This window comes from Labeo rohita, chromosome 14, assembly GCF_022985175.1.
Source record: "Labeo rohita strain BAU-BD-2019 chromosome 14, IGBB_LRoh.1.0, whole genome shotgun sequence".
In the NCBI taxonomy this organism is placed as follows: domain Eukaryota; kingdom Metazoa; phylum Chordata; class Actinopteri; order Cypriniformes; family Cyprinidae; genus Labeo; species Labeo rohita.
In genome coordinates, this window is record NC_066882.1 from 8,687,644 (window position 1) to 8,700,092 (window position 12,449).

General features: G+C 36.4%; 1 protein-coding gene across 3 annotated transcripts in view; it reads right to left on the minus strand.

Moving 5' to 3' along the window:
* Positions 1-1,036: 1,036 nt before the first annotated feature.
* The window catches only part of mcf2a (MCF.2 cell line derived transforming sequence a), a 32,544-nt gene continuing 21,131 nt past the window's right edge, over positions 1,037-12,449 (minus strand). For 2 of the 3 annotated variants that reach the window (XM_051128104.1, XM_051128105.1), the window contains 10 exons: positions 12,281-12,406; positions 11,974-12,195; positions 11,645-11,737; positions 9,380-9,458; positions 9,229-9,292; positions 6,324-6,424; positions 5,182-5,294; positions 4,979-5,091; positions 2,689-2,792; positions 1,037-2,595 (listed from right to left, as the gene is read on the minus strand). In XM_051128104.1, coding sequence (XP_050984061.1) covers positions 2,555-2,595; positions 2,689-2,792; positions 4,979-5,091; positions 5,182-5,294; positions 6,324-6,424; positions 9,229-9,292; positions 9,380-9,458; positions 11,645-11,737; positions 11,974-12,195; positions 12,281-12,406 — 1,056 coding nt within the window. In that variant the 3' untranslated portion in view covers positions 1,037-2,554. The remainder of the gene's footprint in view (positions 2,596-2,688; positions 2,793-4,978; positions 5,092-5,181; positions 5,295-6,323; positions 6,425-9,228; positions 9,293-9,379; positions 9,459-11,644; positions 11,738-11,973; positions 12,196-12,280; positions 12,407-12,449) is intronic. The other variant, XM_051128106.1, reaches the window with a different exon arrangement.

A 12,449-nucleotide genomic window follows, 5' to 3' on the forward strand; every position in this document is an offset into this window, starting at 1 on the left:
CCATGTGACATCAGTGGTTCAGTCGTAATGTTATGAAGTTCGGATAATGGGTTATAGGGTTGAACCACTGATGATTTCCTCAAAAATATCTTCATTTATGTTTCCAAAGATGAACAAAGGTCTTACGGGTGTGGAATGACATGAGAGTGAATAATTAATGACAGAATTTTCATTTTTGGGTGAAATAACCTTTCCTACATGGGTAGAACCTGCTAAGGTTTCTTGACTGAGAACTCAATCTCTAATTCAGACAGCAAGAAAAAAACGTAGCCCCGCAAGCTTTGAACTGCCACTGCCTTCAGAGAGAAAACTGGAGGAACGTGGCTGAAAATATCTGACACTAGGAACCTATTTAAGATTTCAACAGCGTTCTTTAAAAGACTCGTGACCTAGTTCTGAAAATCACTGGATCTTACCCATAAACACTGGAGGCATCAGATCACTCACATCTCGCCCGTGAAAGATCCTTTCATCATTTGAGGCCGGTCTCTGGGAGATAACAACACAACTGATGTTTATGATGTTATGATGTTGTTTATGATGCGTGCCTTTGACTTTAAAATGTCTAATCCTAAAAATCTTATAAATTAAAAAAAATGAAAAATTAATAATTGTTATATACATTACTGTTTAAAAATTTGGGGTCAGCAAGTTTTTTTTTTTTTTTTTTTTGGAAAGAAATGTGTATTTCATTCAAAAAGGATGCATTAAATTGAAAAAGTTACAGTACAGTCATTTATGTTACAAAACATTTTTTAAAAATTACAATAAATGCTGTTCTTTGAACGTTCTGTTCATCCAAAAATGTAACAGTTTCCACAAAAATATTAAGCAGCACAACTGTTTTTACACTGCAGGAATAAATTCCATTTTACAATATATTAAAACAAAAAAATCAAAATAATATTTAACAGGATCATGTTTATACTGCATTTTTTTTAATCAAATAAATGCAGCCTTGGTGAGCATAAGCGCAGACATTAAAAAAATTTACTGACTCCAAACTTTTGAACACTAGAGTAGTTAATAATACTAAGTATATGTTTTAGGTACACATTATGTACTACTAAATAGGTTTATTTAAAAAAATGTATTTCTTAATTTTCAATAGGCTGTACAAATTTAAATACAATATTGTTACAATACAACAGACAACACAGATACATTCCTTCAAAAAGAATAATTTAGAAGCCAGTCCAAAAAAACAAATAAAAATCAGGATGAAATGCTATTAGATATACAGTAGTAGGGTCCAGAAGTCTGAGACTGTTAGTGGAAATTCTTGTTTTGCATTCATTCTGAGTGAAGTTGAATTTAAAAATGAACATGATGGAAAAACCTGATGCTCATGAAATTTTTCAGTGTGCTCTCAGACGTTTGGACACGAATAAGCATATAAATATGCAAAGCTGACAGTATATATGGCTAATACAGCACAGTCTACAGGCAGTTGTGTCCTTTACGTGGCTTGATTTTGAGTGGGTGGCTGGAGCTCCACGCTGGAAGGGAACAACTTGATAGCGAAATTAATAACATAAGAGATACGTACTCCACAGCGTCTCCTGCTGCAGCACACAGCTCATTTCCACTTCAAACGCTGGTATATCAAAGTCAGCCCTCCAACTGCGGGCCTGATTTAATGTCGTAAATTCATATAAGTCTGCAATTAATATTTAATTAAGCATTCTAAACACTGGGTATATTTAATGTTTGCTGTATGATCTCTCTTAATAAGAATCCTCCGTTAACACGGCTCTGATTTTGCAGACGTGCCGCACATTCAACACACATGCGCTCTGCTCACCCCCTAGTAACTCGTATTTGTGGTTCCAAAGTCAACATTTACATGACGGCCCCCAGGTCTTCAAGCTGGCAGAGCAGATTCTGCATGTAAAGTGCCTGACGAGAGAATTTGACTAAATAAGAGAGGTAAGAATTGACGGCATGCAAAATTCATCCGGTTTAAAGCTGCAGAAACACACAAAGAGCCACAAATTTGTGTGACCTGAATAAAGTGCTTTCAAATATTTTTTTGAGGTAACTAGTGCACTACTGAGCAAAGTCTGCATTAAATAAAAGTGGGGAAACAGGCATTATGGCACTGCATGATTTGGCATTGAAGCTCTCAGGAAGAGCTCAGATTGAGGATAAATACAACAGTAACAGTACAAGATAAATAACAGCACAAACAAACAGTTTAAAAATTCAGGTCCTTTACGAATGCTTTCATAAGTCTTCTGAGAGGGTAAACCGTGAAGACAGCAACAAAGGGGCCTTTGATGGACCTCGATTCATTAAAAACAACTGCAAAGTCTACTAGAGTCAGAATGTTCTAGGCTTCACCTAGTCAGGAGGACTGAAGTGTGTTTAGGCAGAGGACAGATCTTTAAAAGCGCTCTCTGGGTTTTCTGAAATGGTGAAGATCTCCTGTAAGATGTAAAAATGATCTTTTGCAATTTGGTAGCATCTGGAATACGATCCTGCTGGTCAGTTCTGAATCCATGTAGTACAGTCTGAGCTACCAATTGTCAGTGTATAGCACTGGGCCGTTCCATCACGGCGAGCTTAGCTTCCGCGCCTTACGATTCCCTGGGTCTGCACAGAAGATACGGCAGTATGGATCTTAAGCTAACTCATTATTCAGGGAACCATGCTAAAAAGCCAGTGGATGTCCAAACGGACTCTCACCTCCAAGCCGGTTGGAGTGATTCTTGATGCTTTCTCTCAGGATGCCCTGCAGGTTGGCAGTAGGAATACGGCCTTCCTGTCTGCGACTCAGATTCTTCACCAGCCTGTGAGAGTATACATCTATACTGATTTACATCAAAACAATTTCTAAAGCTACGTTAGTGCCAAGAAATTTGTGACCATGGACCACAAAACTGAGATTTATACATCATCTATTTTATAAGTTTAATAAATAATCTTTCCATTGATGTATGGTTTGTTAGGATAGGACAATGTTTGGCCAAGATACAACTATTTGAAAATCTGGAATCCGATGGTGCAAAAAAATCAAAATATTGAGAAAATCGCCTTTAAAGTTGTCCAAATGAAGTTCTTGGCAATGCATACTAATCAAAAATTAAGGAAATTTACAAAATATCTTCATGCAACATGATCTTTACTTAATATCCGAATGATGATCATTTTGACCCTCACAATGTATTCTTAGCTATTGCTACAAATACTACAAATAGATTTTGTGGTCCAGGGTCACATTTGTGTCATTGAACTAATGCATGCATTTTAATGAAATAATCCGGTTAAATTTACCTATAGGTACCACAGAAAAAGTCATATTTATTTATATAGTGCTTTATACAATAAAGCATCTTCACAGTATTTAACAGGAAATTATCTGAATCAGTGATGCCATTAAATTATTAAACACACTCTTCTGTAAAGCAACTCTAAAAAGGCAATAGTGTGATTATTCAGCTCCAGTAAGCTCAGTGTCAATTCAGTTCCACTCAGTAACTCTAAAAGTCTATGGATGATACAGGAGTATAAATGTGAAGCTCTTTTTTTTGTCTTTAAAGATCAGGGTTTTGCATCTTTCAGGACTGAATTGAAAATGCCCTTTAAATTGCAAATAAATTTGAATTGAGGTAAACAAGATGTAGATGTAAAGAACTAAAATGAAAGGAAATTTTAAACCAACTGCATTTGAAAGGGATGTCATTGTAAATTTTGCCCAAAACTGGTAAAGTTGACTTAATTGTTCTTGTTGATATAGGACTACATTTCCCACAACACTTCAATATAAACATATCTTTACTGTTTCTTTTTTTTTTTTTTTTTGAGGGAATCAAAATCATGCTGTCAGATGCTATCAAACATAAAGGTAAAACCAAACCTGTATCACTTTCCTTCTTCTGTGGAACACAAAGAGGATATTTTGAAGTATTTGGTAGCCAAATAGTTCTGGTTACCACTGATTTCCATTTGACATTTCTCAATACATCTCTAAATATATCTTCTTTTATGTTACATCATATAAAGTCATAGAGGTTTGGAACAACATGACGGTGACTAAATGATGACAGAATTGTAATTTCTGAATGAACTATCCCTTTCAGTTACATTTCTCCCAGTTGTATTTCTCCCACAACATTGCTTTATATTCTTTAAAGGAATAGTTCACCCAAAAATGAAAATTACCCCATGATTTACTCACCCTTAAGCCATTCCAGGTGTATATGACTTTCTTCTATCAGACGAATACAATCAGAGTTAAATTTAAAAAATGTTCTGGCTCTTCCGAATGGGCAAATGGGTGTTGAGATTTTGAAGTTCAATAAAGTTCATCCATCCATCATAAAAAGTACTCCTCAAGCTCCAGAGGGTTAATAAAGGCCTTCTGAAGTGAATTGATGCATTTGTGTAAGAAAAATATCCATAGTTAAAACTTTATAAACTACAATCTCTAGCTTCTGCTAACTGTCGTACGTGTTCACGAGAGAGTGAAGTTCCAGCGGATGATGTAGGATATAGGCATAGCATAAGCTCTGGGAAGTGACAAATGCAGTAGTGCAAAGGAGATAGCAAAACAAATAACTGGTCGTAAATTAGAAGTACAAAATGAAGACTTGTAAAGAAAAATGATGGAGGATTTCGATATAAGCCACACTCTCGATAATGCATGTACAACAGTTAGTAGAAGCTAGAGATTACAGTTTATAAAGTTTCAAATACGAATATTTTTCTTCAACAAAATCATTAATTTGCTTCAGAAGGCCTTTATTAACCCCCCCGAGCCATGTGGAGTACACTGTATGATGGATAGATGCACTTTATTTGACTTCAAAATCTCAACAGCTATTCACTGCCAGGACATTTTTTAATATAACTCTGACTGTATTCGTCTGAAACAAGAAAGTCATATACACCTAGGATGGCTTGAGGGTGAGTAAATCATGGGGTAATTTTCATTTTTAGTTGAACTTCCTCTTTAATGTTCTCACACATCACTCACCACTGGCCATCGTTTTCCTCATGCTGTAGTTGTATGACATCGCCGCACTTAATGATGAAGTTATCTGTCCCATTTTTACGCCAGTCGACGAAGGCTTTGTATCTGCCTGCAACCTAAAACAGATGTACAATTAAAAATAAGTCACCCTATATAAGTTACCACAATTTGTATATGTGACTGAGTGTGGGAAATTCGTATCCCACCAGATGTGCGGCATCCTCCTCCTCAGTGTCAGACGGGTTAGAGAGGCTGTTTGCTCCACTCCAGTCCTCCAGACCTTCACAGATATCTACAGAATAAGGTGCGCCCGGCCAGCCTACCACAAACACATCACATGCATGTTTCAGTGTAAATCACTGCATTCTGATACATGAAATACATTTAATATACAGTGTCTGATGAACCTAACAGATGCTGACAGCCTGCGTGAGCTTCACAGATCATGTATGTGAGTGGAGAAATCACATGCTCTTTCATGTTTCATACTGCGTGTGTGGCTTTGAGCTTGTCCCTGAAGTTGGTGGTGACAGGAATAATGGTTTTACAGCTGAAACGTGTGTTGACTAGTGTAATTTTGAACAGCAAGCATTACACTTCAACTACACTGCTATGTATGTGTGCAATATGTGTTTATAAGTGTATCTAAGGCCCAAAACAGAGTATTTTGGCCCTATATCTCATATGTAGTTGCATTCTGAATTTAAAATCCAATGCATTTACATGTGTGGCAATACTATATATATATGATATATAATATATATCCAGTTGTTGGCGAGTGTGCACGGGATACAGAACAAAAACGAAACTATCACGAATGTTTTCCTATGCCTTTGATTACGCACAGGCGAGGACCCAAGAGCTGCAACGATCTATCACGCCACATTAAAGAGAGCCAAAACGGTATTTTTTTTACATTTTTTTTTACCCAGCGTATTTTGTTGTTTTTAAACACTATGGTGTCGTCCTGTAGGTTCATGATTAAAAATTAAAAAGTAAACAAAAATGAAAGCAATTAAACGTGTTATTCAAATTCAAATATGAAAATTAAAATGACAGGTAATAATAGATTATGACGGAATTTGTACTTTAAAGTGTAGCACAACCTCTGATATATATATCTTGTTTCATCATACTTATGTTCCTGCTCCCATGATACACCACAGCAAATGCATACATATATTTGAAGAGTCCATGTGTGGTCTTTTAACAGTTCAGCAAGTCCAGTTTAAGACAAACAAAAGTTGTTTATACTGCAAATAAACTGTTGGCCTAACACATTCTGCTTTTGCATACTTAAACAGAGATTAAGTGTGTATATGCAGGTGTTTGTGTGTGTAACACTCACTGCGTCTGTTGCGCTGGTGCTGGGTAGAGCAGCCGAACGGATCTGGACTGCTGTGGCCCGACTCAGTCCCCTCTGAGCTCACTGACGCTCTTTGCTGTTTGCTGTGGGACAAAAACAGAGCATGAAGTAAATAAACAATTATTCACACATACACCATCTTTTAGTCAGAAAACAGGAGCCAAACCAACCATCAGCTCAGCGCAAACCATGTAAGAAGCTGGCAGATATGGACAGATGGCGGAAATTTCAGGCCTGCAAGGCAAATGACTCTTTCATAACAGCATAGAGACGTGCTGATAAGGAAATGAAGTGAAAATAAGACGATACAGCCTTGATTTGTCAATAGGCTGAGCTGGTTACAACCACTGTATCATATTTGTCTTGATCTCAAAATAAGGGCTGTCTTCAAAGCGCTGCTGAACAGCCAATGGAGTCAAACCAAACTCTTTTGGTGTTTGCATGTCATGCAAAACAGATGCAGAGATGCTGGCAAAGCATCTGCCTGTTATGTGAATGATAAGGGTACTGCTGGTGGGATCAGAGGGGTGGGGTGGGGTGTGTATGGGACGGCGATGGTGGTTAAAGTGTGGCCGTAGCAGCCCTGTATGTGACGGAGCACAGATCGGAGCGGCCCCCCTCCTGCCTGATTTACCACTGAGCGTCACTGTCGCTGGGAGGGGCGAGTGAGGCGTGGGCTCCGAGTGCGAAGGCACACACACACGCCCCCCGACAGGGACACAAGGTCCAGACGGGGCAGGCAGCCCTTAAGAACGCCACCGGAAGGCCGCACGGCCCTGCGGGAGGACAGGCAACCACACACAGCGGCTTCATTCCCCTCATTATCATCAGATAATTTTTCATACAATTTTACTTAATGAAATACTTTTACTTAATTGATTTGTTAAAATGGGACATTCTGAATGTGTATGGGTTCAATTTATGTAAATACAAGAAGTGTGTTTTAAATATGGCTTATAGAGTTGAGGTCAAAAGTTTACATACACCTTGCAGTATCTGCAAAATGTTATTTGTTTTACCAAAATAAGAGGGATTATACAAAATGCATGCTATTTTTTTCTTTAGTATTGACCTGAACAAGTTATTCCACATAAAATATGTTTACATATAGTCCACAAGAGAAAATAATAGCTGAATTTATAAAAATGACCCTGTTCAAAAGTTTACATATGCTTGATTCGTAGCACTTTTTTGTTACCTGAATGATCCACAGCTGTGTTTTTTTGTTTGTTTGTTTAGTGATAGTTGTTTATGAGTCCCTTGTTTGTCCTGAACAGTTAAACGGCCTGCTGTTCTTCAGAAAAAACCTCTAGGTTGCGAAAAAAGTCTTTTTTTGTGTGTGTGTATTTGAACCATTTCCAATGACTATATGATTTTGAGATCCATCTTTTCACACTGAGGACAACTGAGGGATTTAAATGCAACTACTGCAACTATTACAGAAGTTTCAACCGCTCACTGATGCTCCAGAAGGAAAAACGATGCATTAAGAGCTGGGGGTGTAAACTTTTGAACAAAACCAAGATGTGTACATTTTTCTTATTTTGCCTATATATCATATTTTTTTCATTTAGTACTGCCCTTCAGAAGCTACATAACATACACTTATGTTTTCCAGAAGACAAAATAAGTTAAATTTACCCTGATCTTCAAATTCAAAAAGTTTTCACCCCCCAACTCTTAACGTTTGAACCTTTTGTAACAGTTGCATGTGAGTCCCTCAGTGTGAAAAGATGGATCTTAAAATCATACAGTCATTGCTGGAAAGGGTTCAAATACACAAAAATGCTGAAAAAATAAAGAAATTGTGGGACCTGAAGGATTTTTCTGAAGAACAGTGGCAGTTCATGACAAACAAGGGACTCATGAACAACTACACACACACATATACATATATACACACATATATATATATATATATATATATATATATATATAGATATATAGATAGATATACATACTTATATATAAATGTCTTTTTATGTGAAATATCTTATTCAGGTCAGTACTAAATAAAAAATAACATGCATTTTGTATGATTCCTCTTACTTCGGTAAAATAATTAACATTTTGGAGATTCTGCAAGGTGTATGTAATCATCAACAGTACATAGGTCCAAAATTAACACTCACTAAATAAAAGTAAAAATGACATTGGTGAGTAAATAATATAGTTAAAGCTACTCAGTAACTTTATTAGGAACTGCAACATTATATGCTTGAAGTAAAATTTTAGTAATTATAACCCATAAATTAAATAAATAAATTAACATTTATGCATTTATCTGAAACCTCTATGTATCTCTATGTATCTATATATATATAGTACATATGAATATAAAATGTAACATATAACATATGGTACTATATGGTAAATAGTACCATATCAATTAATATAATGTAACATAAATTGTACAAACATGAGAATGTATGCATATGTATGTTTTTATTTTTATTTTTATAGTACATCATATTTCTTACATAAGATGTGGTAATATTACACATACTTTACATATACTACTATGTTTATTTTTACAATAATGCACAATACAATTTCAAGACCTGTATATTTAGGACCAGTACATTTTTGCACTCAACAAAGCTGCATATACTTTAAAAAAAACGTTAATTTTGGACCATCCTTACACATCATATGAATTGCTAAAGCGGGGACTATAAAAGCAGGGAGAGGGTACTGAAGTTATTAGCGGGATTCTGGGAAGGAAGTGTCATGTGGGATATCTAACAGCTAAAAGCAGCAAAAAGCTGGTCTAAGCCAAAGGGTCAAGGAGAGAGAGAGAGTGATCGGGGAGTGCTGAATATGAGGGTTGCATCAGGGGTTAGAGAGGGACTCAATGACAGTGATCTGTACACTAGTGGATTCTTACCTCACTGAGAGAGGAGGAGACATTTGCATCTGCTCTGAGACTGCAGCAGAGTGACACAACTCCTCTGGACCAATGAGAAAAGAACACGCATTACTCAAAGTACTTGTGGAGGAATAATAGTGACATTTAATCATTGTAAATGTATTGAGACCTTTGAGTTGTTTCTGCTGGTTGGTCAGGATCTTTCTGATCTCGTTCAGCCAAGCGATCTTCACCTCCACTGTGGGTGCCTATGAAAAGTTTTTGCAAAACAATGATTAATGTAAATTGCCCATTCTAGTCCCACAACCAAAAAACAAGCATTTAAGTATTCAAATCTTAGTTGTTTACTAAGATCCTTCTATTATTTATCAAAACCCACAATAATATTTAAAATATTAGTAAGCCAAATATATAGAAAATCATAATTTATTGGGTACTTTTTAATTGAGATGTGGCTGTCCCGAACCCTAACCCCTAAATTTCAACTTATGAAAATGGTATTGAAATAATTTTTTCCCATTGTTGTTTTTAAAAGTATCTTTTTGCTTCTTTTAAAAAGTGAAGTTCAAAAAAACGTATTTATTTGTAAACTTGAATATGAAACTTCATGTAAAAAAATGTGTCCCGCTTTTTTCGTCAAGAACGAAACACTGTATGTTTTAGTCTATTGGCCAAAACTGATTTTAACTAAACCCATAAATTTATGACCAGGAAATATTCATATGTCTCTTATAGCTACAAGGTGTGAGTAGATAGGTCTCATCATTTTGAGGTAAATGTGTTCAAAAGTCTGAAAAATCTGTATGTAACCTTAACGAACGTCACTACTGAATACCTTTTTTTCTGCAATTAAGCACACTTTTTTGGGAGTTATTCCATAATGTTTAGTTATTATATGTGTACCACCGTTAGTTAGCACCAGAACTGTGCTAGCTAACCATGTGCTGATTAGCACTTTTGGGCTAGGTTCAAAAGTACCTAAAATTGTCACTACCGAATCAGTCATGACTGAAACTTTGGTGGAGTATTGGTAGTGATATATTTGTTTTTTGGGTGTTATCCCATAGAATTGTCACTACCGTAACAGTCATGGCCGAAATGTCATCATTGTCTCGGTAGTGACAAAAGGGAACACATAATCCTCATATTTGGGGGAAATAAACAAAAGTTTAGTACAGTTATGGAATTTTTTTGTATTTTAGTATGTTTAAGTAGTGTGATGTGGTCGCTACCAAAACATTACAATCACTACCGAAAATGTGCTGTCACTACTGAAACATGGGATGTTTTGTCAGAAATAAAGTATACTGAATTTGAATTATCAACTAAGATGTTATGATAGTTTTTGGTTCAATGTATATTCAAACTAATAAATCCTTAACTTTGAAATCAGTATGATCAACTTTTTGCCTTTTATGAAGAATTCAAAATACAACAAATCTCATAAATTACACTTGGAATTGTTAAAAATGTAACTGGTAGTGATTTATCTCTGAAAATGTAATAAAGTAGCAAAAAATATATATTTACAGTGTAGATGTAAGTAAAGTCTTAATAGGTCAATATAACTATTCTTATTAAATTATACATTACTGTGTTTCGATAGTGACAAATTTTGGGAGAGAACAAATATTCCAAAACTTTCTGAAAATACAACATGAGAATTAACTGCACAATTACTAGAAATGTATATTATGGATATTATACAATTTGCATACATACAATTTTTTTGGAAGAAGACATTTGTTTCAGGACGTGTCCAACTTTGACTTTGGACCAATTCTGTAGAATGGCCCATATATATTTGAGAAGCATCACTATTTTATTTATTTTTGGACAAACTCCCAAAAATAAAAAGTCTATCATTAATTACTCACCCTCATGTCATTCCAAACCTGTAAGATCTTCGTTCATTTACGGAACACAAATGAAGATATTTTTGTTTTCTGACCCTGTAAGGACAGCAACAAAATACTATGTTCAAGATCCAGAAAGGTAGTAAGGACATCGTTAAAACAGTCCATGTGACATCAGTGGTTCAACCTTAATTTTATGAAGCTGCAAGATACTTCCTGTGTGCAAAGAAAACAAAAATAATGACTTTATTCAACAATTTATACTCTTCCATGTCAGTCTTTGATGCGTGTTCACGGGAGTACTACAGCAAACATAAAGTATTCTTGTAGCTTTATTAAATAACGGTTGAACCACTGATGTCACATGGACTATTTTATCAATGTCCTTTCTGGGGCTTGAATGTGGTGATTGCACTGCTGTCTATGCAGAGTCAGAAAGCTCTCAGATTTCATTAATAATATCTTAATTTGTGTTCTAAAGATGAACAAATCTCTTACAGGTTTGGAACAAAACAAGGGTGAGTAATTAATGAACTAATTTTCATTTTTGGGTGAACTGTCCCTTTAAACCTTCTCACCTGTATCACATAGACTTCCTCTCTGCCACTGTACCAGATCTCAAACTTCTTCACATCTCCTTTGACGTTTTCCGTAATGCCGACTGCACTCATCTGCCGACACAAACAGCATTTTATATTCGCAGATGGAAAAAACATGCAATTCTGAAAACAGCTGTATAAACATGTCATATCCTGTCACATCTTGTGATGTAGCAGCACATTTTAAAAACAAGGAAGGAATGTTGTCATGAGTAAACAAGCTGACATATCCTGATGCATCCACATGCGATGCTGTCAGGGCTTTCTGAGATTGTATATGTGCTCCCAGCAGGAAGTATGCACCGTACCTTGAGACAGTGCTTGAAGCTGTAGGAGGGAGTTTTGTCAGCGTTCTCTCCGTGTTCCTCTCGACGCTTGCAGAAGAGGAGCGCATGCTCATGCAAGAACAGGTGTCGCTGCATGGGCTTGAAGCGGGCCAGTTCCTTCACGCGGGTCGGACCCTTCTTATGACTAATCCACACGCTGAAGGAGCCTTGCATTAGCACACGGCCCAGATTGCTGAGATCCCCCTGCAACATACAACATGTTAACTACGCATTCACACAAACAGAGACACTCGAACTCACACACACTTTAAGTTGGTAAAAATGTCACCTCATATCCGGTGATGGCAGTCTGGTGCATTGAGTCATTGACTGACTTCAGCAGATCCAGCATGGCGTCTAGCGCCCCCTGCAGCTCAGAAACTCTCTCACAGCCTGTGCTGTACTTCAGAAGCTCCTATTATCAAGCGCACATACAAATCCACTGATTTAATGGACAA